Source organism: Anguilla rostrata, chromosome 2 (genome assembly GCF_018555375.3).
Source record: "Anguilla rostrata isolate EN2019 chromosome 2, ASM1855537v3, whole genome shotgun sequence".
NCBI lineage: Eukaryota > Metazoa > Chordata > Actinopteri > Anguilliformes > Anguillidae > Anguilla > Anguilla rostrata.
Genome location: NC_057934.1, coordinates 18,933,908 through 18,956,241, shown reverse-complemented (window position 1 = coordinate 18,956,241; position 22,334 = coordinate 18,933,908). Strand labels below are relative to the sequence as shown.

At 46.3% G+C, this 22,334-nt stretch overlaps 1 protein-coding gene across 4 annotated transcripts in view; it reads right to left on the bottom strand.

Annotated features, from left to right (window-relative positions):
• Positions 1–22,093, bottom strand: part of sec24c (SEC24 homolog C, COPII coat complex component) — a 35,098-nt gene extending 13,005 nt beyond the window's left edge. Inside the window, exons 1-15 of one of the 4 annotated variants that reach the window (XM_064321008.1) lie at positions 21,819–22,093; positions 19,519–19,712; positions 18,073–18,159; positions 17,186–17,306; positions 16,425–16,594; positions 14,977–15,558; positions 14,566–14,708; positions 13,763–13,831; positions 11,184–11,295; positions 10,524–10,651; positions 4,037–4,175; positions 2,832–2,947; positions 2,410–2,534; positions 1,265–1,456; positions 237–330 (exon numbers count right to left, since the gene is read on the bottom strand). In XM_064321008.1, coding sequence (XP_064177078.1) covers positions 237–330; positions 1,265–1,456; positions 2,410–2,534; positions 2,832–2,947; positions 4,037–4,175; positions 10,524–10,651; positions 11,184–11,295; positions 13,763–13,831; positions 14,566–14,708; positions 14,977–15,558; positions 16,425–16,594; positions 17,186–17,306; positions 18,073–18,159; positions 19,519–19,712; positions 21,819–22,078 — 2,532 coding nt within the window. In that variant the 5' untranslated portion in view covers positions 22,079–22,093. The remainder of the gene's footprint in view (positions 1–236; positions 331–1,264; positions 1,457–2,409; positions 2,535–2,831; positions 2,948–4,036; positions 4,176–10,523; positions 10,652–11,183; positions 11,296–13,762; positions 13,832–14,565; positions 14,709–14,976; positions 15,559–16,424; positions 16,595–17,185; positions 17,307–18,072; positions 18,160–19,518; positions 19,713–21,818) is intronic. The other 3 variants (XM_064321009.1, XM_064321010.1, XM_064321011.1) reach the window with 3 other exon arrangements.
• Between the last annotated feature and the right edge of the window lie 241 nt (positions 22,094–22,334).

Genomic DNA, 22,334 nt, shown 5'->3' with positions numbered 1-22,334 from the left:
TTGTTTGATTCTTTTTTTATTGTCCATTATATTGCTATTTCCCTTAAAATGTATTAAAAAAAGAAAGAAAAAAAGATAAGGTAAGTTTGGCTGAACGGTCTGTTCTTGTAATCACGTTTCCTGTTCATGTTCTTAAGGGCAATGGACTACAAATACAACCGGGCATTGCGCATTGTGAAAACTACAGTTTAAAAAAACATCTGGTTGTCATGAAGGGAAGGGAAGTGGGTTCCAACCTTCAGGGCCTCCAAACCGGCCTGAATGACCGGCCCGTACACGGTTTCAGTCTCCCGCGTGTCGGCAAACATCTCTGGGATCTGGTCCAGCAGGCTGCAACACAACCGCACACAGACCGCTGTTCAGGAAACCAACTGATCAACACAACCGCAAACTGACCGCTGTTCAGGAAACCAACTGATCAACACAACCGCACACAGACCGCTGTTAGGGAAACCAAGTGATCAACACAACCGCACGCAGACCGCTGTTCAGGAAATCAGCTGATCAACACAACCGCACACAGACCGCTGTTCAGGAAATCAACTGATCAACACAACCGCACACAGACCGCTGTTCAGGAAACCAACTGATCAACACAACCGCACACAGACCGCTGTTCAGGAAATCAACTGATCAACACAACCGCACACAGACCGCTGTTCAGGAAATCAACTGATCAACACAACCGCACACAGACCGCTGTTCAGGAAATCAACTGATCAACACAACCACGCACAGACTGCTCTTTTCACGTTAAGTTTAACAACACGGATGAATGAAAGCAGCTTTCTTTCTTTTTCCACTCTCTATAACACACTCAAACACCTTCTCACTGACAATAAAGACATACACCCTGAAACTCACACTCAGCAACCAAACACAGATTTACTCTCTTATTCCTGGACTGAATTAACCTGAGTCTGTTACCGATTACACCCAGGGTTCGAACTGTAAAGAAAACGGGGGAGGGGTTTTGTCAACAGCGATCACGGACTCATGAACCGATTGCCGCAGACACACACATACCAACAAACGGTAAAACATTAGAGAATAAACAATGTTGTGGTTGGAATATGCTATAAGACTCAGAGGAGGAAGAAGAGGAGGGGACAACTTGAGCAGTGGCAGCGGTAGGGGCCACTCAATTCAAACTTGACTCAGTGCAGCCGCGACAGACTTTCTGCACAAAGCGCGCACGCAGCAGAAAGAGGGAAAGAGGGCGGGGCTGTCACGCGGAGGACGGCGAGGGCGTCTCGGGCCCCACCTCTCGATGACCGGCCGGGACTCGGCCACGCCCACCAGGAAGCCGTCCAGCAGGGGGACGAAGGCGTCGGCCACGTCGGAGACCACCAGCATCTGCGGCTGCGCCAGAGAGCCCTTCACGTTGTAGAAGTGCAGCACCTTGCTGTAGGTGACGAAGCCCACCCTGACGGGCGACTCCTCGTCTTCCTCCTCCCTGCGGACGCAGCGAGGCACAGCGGTCTGAGTGAGACACTAGGGCCATTTCAAAGATAAATTATTTGAATTTTTTATCTGACATTTAAGCGCTGTGATTTTAATAGTTCAGTGATTATTCGCTGGAAGCGACTGTTTTATAAACCAGGTTTGCTCTGGACTTCAGCTACTAAATCCTGCCGCAGACTGTAGACACATCTCTCCAGTCAGACAGACCCAAAGCAGACAGTCTGTACCTGGCAGGTGGTTAGTATCTGGTCAGTTGGTCAGTACCTGGGGAGTAGGTGCTGCAGTATGCACTAAAGCAGACTGTCTGTACCTGGCAGGTGGTTAGTATCTGGTCAGTTGGTCAGTACCTGGGGAGTAGGTGCTGCAGTATGTACTAAAACAGACTGACTGTACCTGGGCAGGTGGTTAGTATCTGGTCAGTTGGTCAGTAGGTGCTGCAGTATGTACTAAAGCAGACTGTCTGTACCTGGGCAGGTGGTTAGTATCTGGTCAGTTGGTCAGTACCTGGGGAGTAGGTGCTGCAGTATGTACTAAAGCAGACTGTCTGTGCCTGGGCAGGTGGTTAGTATCTGGTCAGTTGGTCAGTAGGTGCTGCAGTATGCACTAAAGCAGACTGTCTGTACCTGGGCAGGTGGTTAGTATCTGGTCAGTTGGTCAGTACCTGGGGAGTAGGTGCTGCAGTATGTACTAAAGCAGACTGTCTGTACCTGGGCAGGTGGTTAGTATCTGGTCAGTTGGTCAGTAGGTGCTGCAGTATGCACTAAAGCAGACTGTCTGTACCTGGGCAGGTGGTTAGTATCTGGTCAGTTGGTCAGTACCTGGGTCGGCAGTGCCGTATGTCCCAAAGCAGACAGTCCTTACCTGGGCAGGTGGTTAGTATCTGGTCAGTTGGTCAGTACCTGGGGAGTAGGTGCTGCAGTATGTCCCAAAGCAGACAGCCCTTACCTGGGCAGGCAGTCGAGCAGCGTCTTGAGCTCCTGACAGACCAGGCTGACCACGCCGGTCTTGACCGCGTTGTATGACACGTCAATCATGAAGATGAAGGCTGGAGGCTGAGGCGGTTTGTTGTTCTGCAATGCAGAGCACGCTCAACCTTAACACCTTAGCACTACAGTAAGGTCCAACACAGAACTACTACAGTAGGAACCCACAGAGCTTTGGGAACACATTACTACCAGAGTAGGAACCCACAGAGGATATAGAACACATTACTACTTCAGTAGGGACACACAGAGGATATAGAACACATTACTACTTCAGTAGGGACACACAGAGGATATAGAACACATTACTACTTCAGTAGGGACACACAGAGAATATAGGACACATTACAACGAAAGAAAAAGCACACAGAGGAGATTGCATACCTTGCAGTACTCCACAGTGGCCAGGAACTCATAGCTGCCCCTGGAGAGCTCTGGCCGGTGGTAGCAGTCCACACGCTTCCCTGTGTGATCCAGGTGCTGGAAGTAGTGGGGAGGCACTGCGGGAGGAGTTGCCACAGATACGACATGAACAGATTTGCCCCGTCCATTGGGGATTCATGGTAGCGCGCTCCTTTGTGTCTAAGCACATCTAATTCTGTACGCCACAGCAGGGGGTGCCAAGCAGAGATGATATCGCTTCATCCGGGACCCTCAGCTGACTGGCAATATAAAGTACGAGTCACACACACACACACACACACGCGAACATGCACACACCACCGGGAAGCAGGATGAAGCCACGTGGAGTCGGTGATTATACACGTACAAGCAAATACTGACAATGAAAATGGGGTGAGACGTCCTAACGTGAAAGGTAACAGGGGTTGAGAACTTAAAATCCCTGAAAGCTTCTCCCGCCAGATGAGCCGCTCACAACAGACCACAATAAGGGCTTCGGTCCACAGAAGAACATCGTCTGAAAGCACCGGGCAGATGTTCCTCCGATTACAAGCGTTGAGCGCAACTCAAGAGCAAATGCAAATAGCCCATCCTATTTATGCGCGAATCGCACGCCCTTTTTAATGGGGCTCCGTTACACAGCTCGGCCATTTATTTATACGGCGATGCCGGGTCACACTCAGATGTAAACCCTCAGTTGAATCCCATCCCACTTGACCCGTGGTGAACCTTCAGCTAACGCCGCATGTGTAAGGTATGAAAGGCACAGGGAGAAGGGCGGGGTTAAGCTGGCTAAGGTTCCGTTCTTGTGCAATTGTTTGTATTAATGACAGGTCTTCAGCAGTGAGAGATGTATTTCTTTTCCAAACCGTGCCAGCTCTGGGGAAAAATAGCCACTAGCACCTCGTAAGTATATACATTTCAGCTGCAGTGTTCCTGGGGTGCGGGTAGGATGCCATATCGGTAACCTGAGAGGCACATTAATTCACAAAATTGACTTTATAAATAAAACCAAATGACAACCCAAAGACAAACATCAATAACAACAACAGAAACCAAACAAAAACAAACAACAACAAAACTTGAAGAGTAAGAAAAAAACAAAACAAAAAAAACCACGCTAATGCTGATTTTAAGTGACAAACAAAAGCCGCACATTTGCGTATCCACGGCAACGTGGAGCTCACCTTCTGTCACGCAGGAGCAGAATCCGCACTGGAACCGCCGCCCCCCCTCGATGAACTGCATGTAGGGGCACATGTAGGCCTTGCAGCGGTTACAGCGGATTGGACCGCCTTCGCCATGGTCGACAGGGTCGGGCAGGGCCTGCGGGGAAAATAAAACACATTAACATCAGCTGTAACATTCACCCCGTAACACTGGTGTAATTACACCACAACTACATACAACAAGTCTGGGAGTTAAAATCATAACGCGTCAAGATACAAAACAACACTTGACACTTAAACAATAATTCAATGCCTCAAAAAATCTCAGATTTTTCCATGATATGACTGCATAATGATACATTCTGTTGCAAACAAGATCCCCAACGAAAACCCATGAACAGACCAATGCGACCGGAGAAACCAAATCAGTCAACTTTAGTTCAACACAGGCCAGTAAAATAATACTCCATGCTTACTTACGTAACACTACATCATGGGCTTATTTTCAGTGTAATGTAATGCTGTAATGTAAATACTTCTGGAAGGCACAATACCTCAGTTCCACTATTTTCACAGGGTTTCAAATTCTTAAAATCATTTGAAAGGATTTTACGAGTCTGACTCCCACTCCTAATAGGTTCAATTGTACTGTTACCTATTTCTCATTATTTTAAAGTGGGAAATGAATGGCTTTACCTAGCGACAGCTATTTAGCAAACTACTTTGCTAGTTGTGTTTGATGGTGCCCTCACACAGCAATTTTGCATGATAAATGATTGGATACCAGATCGTGGGATACGTCCGCAACCCAACAACCAGTACCTAACCCATATGAGGCCACTAGCAAACTGTAGACAAAAACTTCAAAGTCACGTTGAGAGTCTAGACAAAACACAAATTAAGTTTCTAAGGTAAGTTAATAAAAATATGAATTCTGAAATCTTTTATGATGGTTTGGTATTGAATTAGTGTATAGACCAGGATGGGTCAAAAACAGCAAGTCATTTTACTAGCGTCATTCTCACTTAACAATTGCTACTTTTTCTTAATCCTAACCAGCTTCTCTAGATCTTATTTTGAATCGCGCTTGTGAAATGACATGTTGAAAAGTCCTTAGTCATCACTGCAACAGTACGCTGACAAACAGGTGCACAGAATAGGAGGAGAGTTCTAAATCACAATTATGAGCATGCTTAAGTCACCAAAGGCAATGCTGTAATTCTAGATCACAGGTGTCAGACTTCACTCCAGGAGGGCCACAGTGTCTGCTGGTTTCAGATTTTTAGTTTTTAGTTTCAGCACCACAGATTCGCATGGATTGGCTGATTGGCTAAAGGATTCCACACACCTTGTTCTCAAGGCCTTAATTGGATGCTGACTGAAAGGAAACCATAAAAACCTGCAGACGCTGTGTCTCACCAGAAAGTAAGTGTGTTAGACCTGTTCCAGGTAAATACCACGCACCCACACAGCTAATAGGCAACTGGAGTCGACGCGTGGAGACAGGAGGAGGGCAATCAGTCACGGACGTCTCAAAGCTTTGGGAACTCAGTAACCCATGAGAAACTGAACACTGAGCTACGGGCTCTTCTGCGGGTGGAAACCAAGCCACACAAACACTTGTGAGGTAAGAGTGAGGTTACACCCAGCCCAAAATGGGTGCAGCCAAACTCAGCTGTCAATCTTTTTCATTGACATATAACATGGACTTATCTGGACCAATAAAAAGATTTAGCTCAACACTGCAGAAGAACTCCCTTAAAGTACAGGAGTTACAGATAGGATGATAGCATACAGTGGCTCCACTATACACAGTGGTTTAATGAAGCCTTCAGACCCAACCTTCACAGATAGCGCTGCCGCTTAACCCTTCTACAGCCTGGCCATCTGCAGAGTTAAGGCATCGCACACTTTAGGCAAAAGGCTCTAAGGGATCTTTATTGTTGATAATATGATCGAAAGGGGAGACCCCATTTTCAGGTTCCACTTCTCAATGGGTTTCATCGCTAACAGTTAAGCCAGCTTTGACTTCCCTCGCCCTGGCACCGCAATGTTCACAGGGACACCGAACACTAGCATCCTCCAGAACTTTCTATCATTTTTGCCTCTTAAATCTTTTTTGTTTCTACATTTTAAATCAGAGAACCCACAAGCATTGTGCACTGCGAAAGGTGGGAGAAGCTTGTACACTGTTGCGGGAATATAAAAAGAGTTTGCTGCTTGTGCGCACTGCGGCCTCTAGAGGGCGCTGGCGCTTCCTTCCAGGGGTGCCCGGATCGCTGTCTCCCGCTGATCTACGCAGACAGCTGCAGGGACGGGGCCTAAAAAAGCTCCGGTCGTCAGTCACACGAGCTCGAGACAGGGGGGTACAGAGGACAGCGGGGCGAGGCCGCTTCAAAACAACTGGGGCTCCCGAAGCTGAGGTGTTGCTCTCTGTCCTAATCCAACAGAGCTGCAGCAGATTCCGTTCCATCTGACGGGGGGTCGACCCGTGAGTAATCAGGCCCAGAGAGCACACTGACTGCGTGAACGACTGCAACCTAAAGCCACAGGCCTTGTGACAGACCAGGACCAGGGTCAGAGGAGGACAGGAGAATGGAGACAGGGAAGAAAGGGACAGAAGGAAGAGAGAAGTAGGGAAGAGAGCAATTTCAAGAAGTACAGTGCCATGAGAAAGTGTTTTCCCCCTTCCTGATTAACTCTTTCACTATATTATATTTGTCAAACTGAATGGTTTCAGATCTTTAGACAAAATGTAGTATTAGACAAATGAATCGGGAGTAAACCCAAAACACATTTTTTAAATTGTTATTTCATTGATTTAATGAAAAAAGTTACACCCATATCACCCATGTGAAAAAGCAATGGCTCCCAATAACTGCAACCAGACACTTTCTATAGATTGATATAAGTGTTTCACATTGCTGTGGAGGAATCTTTGCCCACTCGTCTACGCAGAACTGCTTTAATTCAGACAAATTGGTCGGTTTTTTAGCATCAGGTCCTGCCACAGCATTTCTGTTGGGTTCAAGTCAGGACTTTGATTAGCCACTCCAAAACATGATTGGTTGATCGAGTACCTAAGGGGTCAATTACTTTTTCACATGAGCTTTCATTAAATGAATGGAAAAGAAAAAAAAAGTATTTCCCTTTGTCTAATATTACATTTTGTCTAAAGATATGAAACCATTCAGTGTGACAAATATGCAATAATAGAGGAAATCAGGAAGACTTTTTCAGGGCACTATCAAATCTACTTTTAAGCAAAATGTAAAAAAGGTGGCTCTGGAAGAACTTAATGTACACCTTAGTGAATAAACCTCACAAAAAATTCATAAATGTTAATGTGAACCACGGTGCAGACACGACTCCGGGTGAGGCTGTAAATTGCCTTCGACTCAGAGTAAACGTGGGTGTATCTGTTCTCGCTTTACTGATAGGATCGTGCCCTTCTTCTCCATGGCATTTTGGAAAACAGGCTGGTCGGTCAGGCACAAGTGGTTGAGATCCCATTTGACACAGATCATCTGTGGCTTTTACTTAAATGTTAAACCAGAGGTGAGACACTGAGGGGTGATCTTTGATTCAAACTTGAGCTTTCAGCCCCAAATAAGGAAAAATTATTATTAATTCCTCAGACCACAGCTGGACTTCCAGACCCACATAAAGAGAAACTACCATTATTCAGCCGCAGTGAGATGGTGCCGACACCATAAAATGAATTCACACATTTGTGTCAAGTAAACCAGATTATGGAAACACACTTTTTCTGGTCTTCCAAGCACAGCACAGAAAGATTACAACTGGATCAAAATGCTGCTGCAAGACTATTGACCAAAACAAGGGAAGAGCTCATATTACCCCCTGAACTTGCATCTTTGTGCTGACTGCTTGTCTGTTCCACAATCGATTTTAAAGTCATTTTGCTCATTTTTAAAAGTCCTAAAAGGCTTGGCACCGGAACACATTTCTCAACTTTTGGAAAAATATCGGCCCGATGCCCATGTGCCCTCTAATCTGCAGACGCAAGACTTCTGAGAATCCCCAAAGTTCACAAAAAAAAAAAGCAGAAGCTTCCTTTGCCTTCTACGCTTCTAAACTATGGAAAAGGCTGCCTCGGCAGATCAGAGGCGCTGAAACTTACTTATTCCTGATTGTTTTAGTTGCCCTTTTTAGTGAGCAATATGTTTGTGTTTTCTTGGAAGAGTATCTTAGAATATCACCTTGTATCTTTTATGGTTTCTGCGAAGCAATCTGGGCTGCAAATAATAACATGAAAGGTGCTATATAAATCAAGATCATTATTATTATCCATCCATCCATCATCTATACCTGCTTATCCTGAGCAGGGTCGCGGGGGGTGCTGGAGCCTATCCCAGTGTGCATTGGGCGAGAGGCAGGAATACACCCTGGACAGGCCGCCAATCTATTTATTATTATTATAATAATAATTATTATTACTGTTATCATTATTAGTAGTAGTATTATTATCATTATTAATTAATGTATGACTTGTTTCCCAATATAAACCTTTCAGGCAACAATTCATTGATAGCCGATAGATGGAACTGTATATCGTAGCAGGGTTCCAGAAGTCTGTGACGACACCTGCGGTTCCCTGTGAACGAGTAGAGCCTAGATTGGCTGAGCTGAAAAAATACATCGGCGTCCTCTCATCATACTTTCACACGTTCTTACACCCTAAGGAGGCGGTCCAATTTTCAAACAGGAGACAGAAATGAAGCCAACGGCGCAGGAGGGAAATCACAGTCGCGCGGTGACAGACGGTCGGGGGTCGCCTGGGCTTGAGCAGACACGGTCGACGGATGGATTAAAAAAAAAGCTTCGTTCGTGTCGGCTGGTGAAGAAGGCCGCGGAGGTGCGCGCCGGAGAACAGCCGGGCTGCGGAGGGCGAAGGACGTCCGCGAGGAACGCGCGAACCTCGACCTGCCGCTCAAAAACGACAGCGCGGATCAATCAAACGGACCCGCCCCCCCCCCTCCCCCGGCTCGGTGCGTCGCCCTCTGGAAGCCTCCGGAAAACAGAGACGCGAGCCGGTAGAGGGGAAAGGGGAGGGACGAAGAGGAGCGGAGGGGAGGAAAGATGGAGCGACGCGGACGCGCCGGGGGAGAGGAGATGACATTGAAGGCCCCTTTGCCGAAACTGCTGCCGGAACGGGCCTAAATCCGGCAGCTGGGCGGCCTAAAGCGGATCTGACAGCAGGTGCTGGATTTGGCCTGGGGCTTCAGGACAAGCCCTTTCACAATGAGGTAAAGGTGATTTAAAGCCCCCCCCCCTGCTTCCCCTTTTCAAATTTAAAGCACTTCCTGAGAAGTTCTAGGCTTAATTAAGAAGCAATAAAGATAAAACGATACACAGCCGCAGTTGAGACCAGGGGAATACTAGAAAACTGCCCTCAGTAGCCCTGCGTGTGTTCCAGTCTAAGAGGAAGTATGAGCGTGTATTTCACTAGAATGACCATGTCTTCTTGACGTTTCTTAAGTAGATTAATAAGAGTGAATATGAATACATTTTGGGTGTGCCCAGTCCACGTGCCTTCTCTGCATGTGTGTTTTGTGTGACTGAGAGGGTTGCTGATGTTCTAGTCACTGAACACCTGTTCAATTCGCACTATTTGATGCGGTCTGCCGGTTAATTTAGGTTGTCCTCCTTCAACCAGGAAAACTTATGGGACATGCAGTCACTGCACAATGAGAAGAAATCCATGTTCCAAACTGAATCAATGGCAAAGCTAAAAATGCAAGGACTTACATGCTTGCACATGCGCACATACGGAAACCCATACACAAACTAAACAAAAAGAGACACACACACACTAAAAGAACAGACAAATACAGAAATACACTTACAAGCATACAGAGAAACACACAAACACAAATGCACTCACATTCAGGTAAACATAAGTATCAAAAAAAATTTTATGCAATGTGCAAATGCACACCCTTCAATGGCAGCTTTGAAGTGGCTATTGTTCTGTGGTGACACAGTTAAAGATCTAAATGGAGGGTGGGTAATGACAACCCCCCCCCACCCCCCCACCTCCAAAATAAACTGGACTCAAAGTCACTGTTGCATGAAATTCCATCCAGCATCGCAGGCACAGTTGGTGAACTATCGTGTGAATTTTTAGATACAATACTGATGATTGTTCATTCTCTCAGAATGGTATACGCTGCTAAGTAACAGACTGACTTTTCTCTTTCAGCTCCGCCTCCCACCTCCGCTGCCTTCTCCTCGTCCGCCGCACTTTTTTCTCCTCACGCTGCCCCGCCCCCCTCCTCACGGCCCCCGCCCAGTGCCAATCGGCCAATGAAATCAGTGCCAGCCTCTGAAATCAGGGGCAACCTCTCAAAGCAATGCCAGCCTCTGAAATCAACATCAGCCTCTAACGCCAATCCCAAAAATCAACGTCAAGCCCCGGAAATCAGTGCTCCCAGAATCCCCCCTGTTCCTTTCCGCTGGCGAGAGAGACGGCGGCGCTCACCTCGTCCGGGGGGAGCGCGGCCAGCGGCTTGATGACGGCGGCCAGGGGCACCTGGGACTGCTTGGCCATGTCGGAGGTGCAGGGCACGCTGTAGGCGGTGCAGCGGACGAAGCGGGGGCTGGCGTTCCCTGCGAGGGGGGGTGAGGGGGGAGAAAACTCTAAGGCGTAAACTTACACAAGAAAGGAAAGACAAAACGCGAACGTGGCGCGTGGCGCGTCTCCGCTCCGCCAGGGAGGGGCTCTGAGGGCTCGCCGTGCTGCTCGGGCTCCGTTCGGTTCAAAGGAAACCCCTCCCCCCCCCCCCGCGCTGCGACAGGGTCAATCTCACAGGACCCCCTTCATACTTTTATGAAGTCGCAACATTGCTTTTCTGTCAGGGAAATTAAGTTCCCGAGCGCAGATGGCCTGACTGAAGTTCCTTCCAGCAACAGCAGGTCTTTGGAGATTTTTCTGGAGAGAGAAAAACTTTGGCTTCCATTTTATTTATTATTTTATCGTCACAAACTCGTACGTAAAAGCTTCAGGAACCAGGCGAGGCGGGGACTGAGCGAAAAGGGACGAGGAAGGAGGAAGGAAAGAGGGAAAGAGAGGCAAATGGAGGGAGGAGAGGAAGGGAGAGAGGGAGGAGACAGAGGGAGAAATCAACAGCGGGAAACTCACCTTGATCTCTGACCTGACAAGTGGTGGTGACAAGCGGTGGGGCCTGACCCCTGACCCCTGTGATGAAAGGTTCGTTGCCCTTGCTGGCCTTGTCATCCTCAATCACCTGGATCTGAAGCAAGAGGGTGCCATTGAGTGGAGAGAATTACAGGGTTTCTCTCTCTCTCTCTCTCCCTCTCTCTCTTTCCCTCCCTCCCTCCTTCCCTCACACACACACACAGTTTGGACAACCTCAGAGAACAGAGAATTCGCCAACCAAATCTCTTGGGAGCCAAGGGGATTTAATAAAAAATAGAAATTTGAGTTCTGGACCAAAACATACATATCTCAATCTCAACTGCTTCCCTGAATGGAGGCTAGCATTTCATGGCACATCTAAGCTCACTCCGTTGATTACAAGTAGCATATGGTGTTGTAGAGGTTGTCCAAACTAGCTTCTGTATTCAAACAAGCTACCTGATATTACCACACATGAAAGACATTTTCAGATATTAGCACAGTGAGGTATGAGTATGGGATGAGATTGGCACAGAAAAATGACACCAACATTAATGTGCACTACCCCGGGTAGAAGTCAAGTGGAGCCCTACAAAATACATTTCATTTCCTCTTGATTTTGTATTTCTTGGCTTAATTTTTCCTTGTTCCATACATCTTGATTATCATACAAGACATGTATTTATTCATTCTTTGCTGCATTGCCTATTACTTCAGTTGTATTGGAATTCGTTTTGGGCCCTCTGCCCCTTCGGGACTTTTATTTTGAAATAACCATCTTGGATGAGTAATTCAGAATGACGATCGTGTGGTTTACAACCATGACCGAACTTTGCCGGCTAGCAAGCGCCATCTCAGAGCCAGTTTGGGTGAAACTCAAAGGGAAACGCTGCTAAAAAGACCCGCAGCTACGTACAGTAACCGTGGGATAGTGGGGGGATGCCGGGGAGGTACATGCATTAGGATAGGTAAATCTTCTGCATGCACGATTCATTGCAGTTTGTAGTTCACGGGAGTTAGAAAGAGCACCTCCGAGCTTCCAGACACAATCTGATTCCACGAATATGAACTGAATCGGCAATACGAATCGTCTTGATTCTGCCTTTCGCACAGAGGGACCAAAGTGCAAACTGATAGGGTTTCTGAGGGCTGTGCAGCCGTCGCAGCAGGCTGCTGCAGACACACTGCATGACTCAGCAACGGGGAGGCAGATGTCAGGATTCTCACTGCGTCCGTAGTTTGCGTTGCGTCTTGCGTTTTTGAAGCACCGTACCGCAGAGCATACTTTCATACATTAAATGCATTTTCCTGAAATATAATTGCTTGTTCGTGTTTCGCTGGATTCAATATTAATTATCTGATTCTGCATGAATTACCGTATTTCATTTTAGTTGCTGAATTCTGCGATTCCATCCATGCTCTCAGCAACGGTCGTTATTTATTGTGAATACTCAACAATGCTCAAAATCGCCACACCTTTTACCTTCAGCTCTGTAATTAGGAATGGTATTAATAGACCTTCAGACCTTCAGCACGTGCCAAACCTTTTAGCACACACAAAACCAATAACACGACCAATGATTAGCTATGGTATTTGTTTTGCACCAATCATTGGTTGCGTTATTAGTTTTGCGTACGCCAAAAGATTTTGCACGTGCTAAAAGGTGTTAGCAAATCGGGCTCTAAGTGCTAAGCCTCCAGCAGTAGCGGTATTCACAGAGGTTCTTCCGCAAGGTTAAAATGATGTAGAAAGCTGTTTGATCCAGGCATTGGCCGCGATTCGACGAAGCCGCAGGCATTCCCCCCCGTCTGTGTGGACGAGCGATAAAAGGACACCTTACGCTGCTTTCGAAGGAGGGCCTCGGATAGAAAACAAGAGGTCCGCAGAGCCTTAAGCAGAACAAATAAAACAGCGATGCTCCTTCCCACCCGAGACACGAAATATGCAAACCGTGGGAGAAAACTGCAGGTGAAACCGTGTTTCCTTTTTTCTGACAATGTTGTGGTTAACCCAACCCACAGAGACAGAGCCTAGCAGGAAGAGGCCTTTACCCGGTGTTCACGCGTTAGCAGAAAAACGCGTTCGTGTTGCACTTACGAAAGCGAAACTCGCCGCTGATTACCAGGGGAGCGTTCGAGAAGTGACCGCTAACGTGCTTCTCCGCCCAACGCGGCGAGGCTGATCGCGGCATCGGCCTGGGCGGCGGCCGTTCCATTTTTAGCGCCTCTGCCCACTTGCGCTGTATTGTCCTGCCGATCTGGGAACGCGGCCATTTTGAATCATTCAATTTAATACTGTATGTCTCGGACATCTTCCTCCGATATGACCCAGCTCTTTCACAGGCCAAGAGTTTAGGGATCTGTGCAAAAGTTTGTGATTTTCTTCTGCTTCCAAGTGAACAGAGGGTAAGCAATCTGGCCAGATTCCCAAAGCGAAGGGGCGGGGGGGTGTAGAGGGTGGTGCGGGGCTTGTGAACATGCATGGAATGTGGGTGTGGGGGTTCCCAGGGGTGGGGGGTGTGGGGGGGGTCACGGCATTAGTGCGACAGACAGTACACAGCAGACAGACGCACGGCACTTACTGGGCTAGGAATAGCGTCTGGGTCTATTCTATGCCGCGTCCTTTGCACAGGTGGCATTTCGGACGACTGCTTTAGCGTTAATTACAGTTTGAAAGAAAGGATACGTACGAGAGAAAGACAGGGAAAGAAATTAATACAAAAGTAAAGAGCATTTGCCTCCGTTCTCCACGACTACTATAAGTATTAGCCAGAGCCACAGCCGCTGCTGAAAAACATGCTTTGCTGTTGCACATGCGGGCGGCAAAGTAGTAGATAACAGAAACCGTTTGTGATAAATCATAGAGAATTATCGTAATCACATCAAAGAGCTTAATGCAGCCTCACCACATAGTCCTGGAATAGGTCATTTCCCAGAGCACGGGTTAATAAACTACACTTTCTCTACAAAGTTTCATCTCTTTACCTATCTTTAGTTGTAGAGCTTAATCTTATCAAAGACAATTGGGCAACTCGGTACTAATTAAGCTATTTTTTCTCTAACCGGCTGCAAATTTTCTTAAAATATAATGTTTGCAGGAATTTTTGGGGGGGAATTGTGAACATATAGACTGACAATTTCTGCTTGTATCAGATCAATACGGAAATACCATCCTTAGCTTAATTGAAACAACAAAAAGTACCAATAAAACTGAAAACAAATGATTGCTAAAAGACTAAGGAGTTAATACAAGAACATTATAGGCAGTATGATACTTGTAGTGGGGACTTCCTAGCTGTTGTGTATATGTGTGTGTGTGTGTGCGTGTGTGCATGGTTGTGTGTGTGGGTGTGTGTGTGTGTGTGTGTGTAAATAACTCACGTACCGGGCTCGGGATGGAGTCAGGGTCCAGCCGTTTCGGGGCCGGTGGAGCCGGGGCGGGGGCCATGGGCTGGCCCCCGTAACCCTGCTGGCTGGGGTGGGGTCCTGCATAGCCAGGCTGGGGCCCCCCGGTCTGCCCAAAAGCACCTTGGGTAAAATAAACCATACTTAAATGACTCACCTAATGGCAAACAGAGTGGCTTCAGCCTGTGCCAGTGCAAGGCTTTACTAGGTCAGTAAAACAATGCTGTAATACTATTTTTTAATACAATTTTTTTTCGTTTGTAAAGCGTCTTTGTGATAGTGTCTAAAAACAAAACAGTATACAAACAAAGTTGAATTGAACTGAATTTAACTAACCCTAACCGAGAAATGGAAGTAAAATGTGTTTTTGTTTTTCGGGTCAGGTGCTCACCGTTCTGCTGTGGCTGGTAGCCCTGGAGCCCTGGTTGTCGTGGGGGGGGCCCCTGCATTCCCGTAGGGCCGGAGGGCAGCCCTTGGGAGACGTGGCTGTACTGGGACACAGGGGGTCCCGAAGCGGACTGGGGAGGGGGAGGGGGTCCCTGCGCCCCCGGCATCCCGGGTACGGCGCCCCCTGGTGGTGGAAACCCAGCAGCGGGGGGAGGGGCGGAGTGGAACGCGGAGGGCTGGGAGACGGGAGGCTGGAGGGGCGGGGCAGCGGTGCGGTACTGGCCCTGAGGGGCTGTTAGGGGTGGCCCGCCGTAAGGGGGTTGGGACGGGGGTGGGGGCCCGGGGTAGGAGGGCTGAGAGGCGGGAGGCGGGGCTTTGGAGAACGGGTGCTGTGACGACGGAGGAGGGGGCCCCGGCGCTGCGGGGGCAAACGAATGCTGCGAGACCGGCGGGGGGGGCGGGCCGCCATAGAAGGGCGGAGCTGTCATGGCACTGGACGGGGGCTGTGAGGAGGGGGGCGGGGCGGATTGAGGGGCGAAAGTCGGCGGGGCAGACGAGGAGAAGGCAGCGGAGGTGGGAGGCGGAGCTGAAAGAGAAAAGTCAGTCTGTAACTTAGCAGCGTGTACCATTCTGAGAGAATGAACAATCATCAGTATTAATGGCCTAATTAATCACTGGAAAGTAGTCACAAGAGACGCTTCCAAAAGGCTGGATGAAAAAACTGCCTTTGGGGACTAATAAACACTAAAATCATTTTTACTGAGGTATTAAATTCATTATTTACTCATTACCGCCTTAAATTTATTTCCACACATAGGACAGGACAGACGGTGATGCCGTGAAGAAGATAGGCTTCCGCGCTGGTAATAATGGTGCCAGTTCCACACATTCGGTGATCATATCACCAAAAAGGTGGAGCGCCAGCACGCTCTCTGAAATGGACCGAGGACATTGCAGCGCTCCAAATATTAGCCTCTCCACATTGAGATAAAAAGGAAAGAAATACGGGCATAAAAAGGCTCATTTGCTCCTATGTTCGCCAAGCGATAATAATGCAATGCATTGTAATGTAATGCAATGTTATGTAATATTTTGGCAATAGCCTCAGCAAAACAACTCCTCTTTTAATGGAGCAAAATGTCTAATGGCCCAGGGCTTTTAACTTCTACCCATCAAAATAGTACCTATGCTTTAGTCAGAAGTGGGTATTTACCAGGCTATTTTGCCCAAGCTTTCATTCAACTTCTCCTTCAATGGAGAGAACCCACTTAACACACTGCCACTTTTTAATGCCTTCACTGTGTGTGCTCTTGATGTTGTTTTCATCCTTTCTGTAGTTATACACAGCCACAGCATGTTGAACATTAGAATTAGCCAATGGAGAGGTTTGTTTATGTTTTTTTTTATAGCGTTCTGGTCATTTGCAAGGGAAAAGCGGATAGTGGTGCTTACCGTATCCGGTTCCAGCTGGGGAAGGTGCGGTGGACTCAATTTGCATGCCCATCATCTGATTGGTCAGTTGTTGTGTGCTTGTGGGCGGAGCGCCGTACTGCTGAGGGTACGTTGCCGGGGTAACGGCAGTGGCCATCGGAGCTGGGGTGTAAGGCTGAGACACTGGTGGCCTGTCACAAACGAAAGGGCTTCAGGATTAGGACACTTTATACAGAGGTCCTCGTTTAATGGAAACTACAAAGGTCAAAGGTTGTTATTCTAAATCTAGACTAAAATCCTTTCTTTTAATGATATATGCATCATAACAGGAAATGAACACTTAAGGAGAGGTCCAAAAACAATTTAAGCCCACTTCCAGGGAGAGTTAAACCTACCCACAGGTTATGGGAAAAAGGCACGGGCAGGCCCCTGACAGGGAAGTCATGCAGCTAATTTGTTATCAGCCCTGGCCCTTGGATGTTATCAGTTAAGTACACTTGAAGTGATTAGAATGTTATGAACAGAACATTTTAATGCTGATGTAACAATCACAACTGGTAACTGAAAGCAAAAAAGTTCTAGAACATTGCCTTAAAATTAGAAAAACATTTTCAAAAAACTACTCCTCAAAGAGTAAATGAGCCAAATCTTGACCCCCTCACATTTAAACCAACGGCCCAACTCCATTTTCCAAATCGGCATTCGCTTCAGAGTGAAAGCACTGGAAGAGGTGTTTGGGTCAGTCTATGTGTTGGGGGGTTGGGTACGTATGTGCGACTCACCTCTGTGGCTGGTTGGTTGCGGAGGGGGGGCCGTTCTGCACATCTCCCTGCCCGTACTGACTGTAGGCCTGGGGGGCTGACACAGGGGGAGCCCTGGAAACAGGGGGTGCTTGGACTGAACCTGGGTGCATGGAGATAATGAGGTCCTTAATTTGATTTTTTTTTTTTTTTTAAATCAGCATCAGCATGGCAGACTAGTTTGATGATCAAAAACTTTTTAAACAATTCTGAAAGACTTTGTCCATGTTCTTCCTCTATTCCCCAGTCTGAAATGCCTCATTGTTACTGATGGGAGAGGGAGGTTTCATCAATCCCATAACGGGTGGTGCTACAGTGAGCTGTCAATCACTGTCTTGTTTGGACCAATCAAAAAGCGGAACAAAGCGACTGGCCCAGATCACACAGCATAAGAGGTCCATCCATTTTATACAACATAAAGCCTCATTCTTTCATTACAACTAATGGCGACTGTGAACTCAGTGGCACCAATCTGTGACTGTGACTCACGTCACTACCTTGCAGGCAAGTGCTACGGAAGTGTAACCCAAGAGCTCTTATCGATCATGTTGTGATAAAGACGCAAGCACTTAAGCACTCTTTGTTCTTTGAATCATCTTGCCTGGACGATCATCAACAGCCTTAAAATTACACAACATTACAAAGCCCTTAGTATTGAAAAACATCTATATAATCACCTTTGGGACTCATTCATAACTTCCAATACCCTCGCCAAACTAATTGGTAAAATCATTTAATGAACAGAACAACGGGCCTAAGACATCACAGAATCTACCCTATTTTTACAACCTCAAAAGATGGCAGATTACTGCTGATTTAGCGGGTGAGTAGGGATAAAATTAGCAAAGCACAGATGGAGAAAAAGTTACCTAAGTTGAGAGGAGGAGCAGAGGACAGGTCAGCGGCTAAATTTGCAACAAGAGCCTTAGAGGGAAAGCTTGAATAAGGAGAGCATCCTGGAAACAGAAGAAAACGTGACAGAAGAATAGCGAATCAGAAGGCAGAAAAGGTTTGGGGGCGGCAGGTTTTGAAGAAGAGAGAGATGAAACTACGCTCTCGCAAACATGAGCAGTGGCTCTCCGGATGAGTTACGGATTTGGTTTGGAGTCAGGCGCCGGAGCACCCGGAGGAAACGGAAACAAGGGGAGAACGCGCAAACTCCGCGCAGAGAGGATCCGGATGGCCGGGAATCGAACCCGGAAACTCCTTCTTGCGAGGCTGCAGTGCAAACCTGAGCTGACGGCCCGCACATTAACCTCGTATTCATCGTTTCATTTCAAATCCAGTGAGTCCAGAGCCAAAACTACAAAAACTGTGCCACTATCCAAATACGTGCAGACTGTCACTGTATATCCAAATACACGTATCTGTATACATATGGGCAATCCCAGCATTACTCACGTTACACTTACAGTGAATGGGCATTGTATTCACCCGTTTTGCTATTCAGTGAATTGACGGAACACCCTTATTTGTGCACCTTAGCAACCTTTGACTACTGCTAAAGTCAACATATGAAAACACAAGCTTATTGTGTGGCAATAACGTTTGTCCACTACTCTCTTTGTGCCAGAGTTGCAGAACATTTTTTCACCCGAGTTTGCTTTGGCAATCTTATTCAATGACAAAACTGATTCGTTTTACTTGAAACATTATTTACTAACTTTTTAACAGCACCAGACTATTGACATAAGATATTAACTTGTGGGCAGACAACCAAAAAGAAATCACGTTACTCACGTTACGCAACTCAACTTACATGTTCACTGATATCAACTAGAAAACAATCCAAGCTTTGTAGTACCGGATATTCTCCAAATCGATACCAGGCACAACTCACAGTACCCTGTGATTAAAGGCATTGTGACGCCCCTCCACCCTCACAAATCTTTCACCTCCGCACCCTTGAAGTTACAAGCTGCACGTGTCCAAAATATTTTTTTGTGAATTTTCTTCCTCATTTTGATTTTGATAGTGGTCTAAATACTGCAAATCCTCCCATTTTCTTACACTTGAATCTTGAAACTTTATTTGTAGTTTGAATTTTCAATGGCCATGTGACCGTTTAGCTGGAACTGCCCATATGACAAAGTATGTAGGGATAGCTGAATATAGCTACATATTTTAAAATTTACGAAAGAAAAGAAAAAACAATTCCGCCATTCAAGGACTTTAAGAAGACCATCCAAATGAGAAGCAAATAAGGTGAAAAACCGAGGAAATCCGTTTCCGCAGCAACACTGAGAGCCACGCTTTGTGCTTTTGACAGACAGGGCTCCGGTAATGCACTGGCCATTGGCCCTCACAGGCGTTACCTGAGGGCGGAGCTCCTTGCTGGTAGGCGGAGGCGGGACCATTGTAAGGCGCGTACTGGGTCGGGTAGCCCCCTGCCACATGCTGTCCCCCGTAGCCAGGCTGGGGATATCCCTGGTACCCAGGGGGAGGCTGTCCGTACGGAGAGGCCATGTGCGGTTGCTGGTTGACGCTCATTCTCAGTTCATCCCTAAACCTGACGGGTGACGACGTAACGAAACGAAGAAAGCAAAAAAAAGAAAAACATAAAGTCAGTAACCATTAAGACAGGAGGTTAAAATGGCAAAATGGCCTCACGGTGACTCTGATGTCCGTTGGTGAAGAGTTCTTAGGTCCATTACCGCCAGTCACCAGAGGCCTACCGTTAATGCAGGGCCGGCTCACAGAATAAATGAGATCATCACTTATGCTAGCAGCGCAGCCAGCTGACTGCGAAGCGCCCAGCCTCGACAATCAATCTCCTTCAGTCCTATGGCATTTACAATGAGGACGTTTTAAAGCCTTCCGAATGGCACTCCACCTCTCGATGGTTCTTTGTCAGTTACTGCCATTACTGCCGAGTGGAGCACTTAGCCCATGTCACTAAGCTATCTAAGACTATGCGGTGTGACAGCGCTAGTGTGAAAATGCAAAGAATGCCTATCCAATCCATCAACGTAATATGGCGGAGGTAGCAGTGGGCGGGGTTATTTGCCAAGTTTTTTTAAAAATTACTATTATAACCTGCGAACAACAGATGTAAAACTACTGTGGACCGCGAAAAAGAAAAACGAAGTAAAAATAATTGGTTATATAGTCAATTGTCTTAAAACAAAACCAGAAATGATGTCACACTGTGAAATACTGTAGGCAGTCAACAAACCCACAGTGCAAAATGGGTGCTTTCACTAGCAAGCCAACATTCACAAAGCAGCTATACAAGCAGAAGCTAGTGAACAATGGTAATCAAAATTATTTAACGTTATTTGTGATAAGATACTTCTCTCTGCTCCACTGTCTCCAGGTTATACCTAACTAGCAGCTCTGTCAAAACAGTCAGTACAAGTGATGTTCGGCTGATACAACTAGTCCACTTGTATTGAGGTTATTGACAAATTCAGGTTAAAACGGCATAATAATCATCACAGTCAATAATGCTAATATAAAACAATAATAAAACATTAATAATAACAATATTTAATTAATAATAATGTATAGTAGCAGTGTTAGTATTGTTATTGTAAATGTATTTTATTATTATTATTATTATTAGTAGTAGTAGTAGTAGTAGTAATCATAGTAGTGGTAGTAACACATTTCTTATTGCTTTTATTATTATTTTTTTGATAATGTAAACTATCCAGATTTTAATGAGTCAACCTCATGTCAGCTACCAGCTTGTTGAAAAGGCACAAGAGCAAGCCATTTTCACTTTAGGCAGGATTTTAAGAGGATAACTCTTAATCATTCATGAAAAAACTACAGATATATTCTAAAACGATTAAGATTTGGGTCCTTCTCATGAAGTTTAGCTGTCAACTTGGTCTTATAATACAACAGCGCCTGACTTCACATGGAAATTGGGATGCAGTAACCAAGTTACTACTTGCAGTTAGCCAAGTTTGATGCATTCTGTACACTGCTCAGTCAATACACTAGACTGTGTTGATGACAGCTACAGGTTTACAAAGCTGGCTTTTCTTGTGAAACCTTCGAAAAAGATTTTCCAACTGTGATAGACACTGAGGGTAACCATTAGCTAACGAGGTATATGACTCACTTTTACTGACTTTTAATGTCTTGCTAGCTATAGCGTCAGTCATGTGTAAGACTGTTGATAACCTAGCTGACGTTAGTCTTGTAACGTCAGCTAAATTACAACAAGCATGGGTAGATTAATGTAACGGAGCTACATGCCACAACAACACAATATAATACGAGCAACTGATTAGTTAACGCTAGCCTTTTACAAAGAACTGGCTTTCAACCACCTTCGGAGTTCCAGCCATTTAGCTAAACATCACAATAATAACTAACATTGAAAGGTGTCGTTTGCATGCCACGGTTTCGGTTAGAAATTCTACATAGTGAGGTTCGTAGATAACGGTCCAGTAGGGCATTATAAGATGCATCTGGCAAGTGAAAAACTAATTTTTATCTCACAATTCATACTGGGCCTAATAATACCGGCGTGAGCTGTAACTTCCAAACGGCACACCGGGAAAGTGGTGCAGGCACTAGCCCAGCTAACGAGTTAATTTTGTGAATTTAAGGAATCTCGTGTAGCTAGATCCGCGTCTTCTGTTGCTCCCGAGCTACCCACCTGAAACTGGTTTCGGAGTCGTGATGAGCGGACCCAGTAGGCGTTTGTACCTCGTCCTGGCTCGGTTTTGGTTGCCCGTAGCAGTCTGGATACTTTCCAGTGTTATGTCTCGGGTCTCTCTTGCCCCGGAGAGATGTCTCCGTTAATTCCCTTCCTTGCTCTCGCCGTTCGCGGATACGTATACCGGAAGCATAGCGGTTGTATTGCCACGTCCACATCCGGTTGTTACACCGGCATGGGCACTGCGGTGTCGGCGGCATGTTTGGCACAGAAATCACATTTTTGACGGTTTAGTTGTTTACATTTTTCGGTCTATTTGCACGCTTAACATAATCCACTATACTGCAACACAGATATTTTATTCCGAGAACAAGTACAGTAACTAGTCAGTTAATATTTACCAACTGTTATAATACGAGGGACAAAAATATCTGGGCAGACCGGTACATACATAGCCTACTTTAACAGTGCAAGATCAGATCACACTTATACTTGTAATAATTTGAATAATGGCAG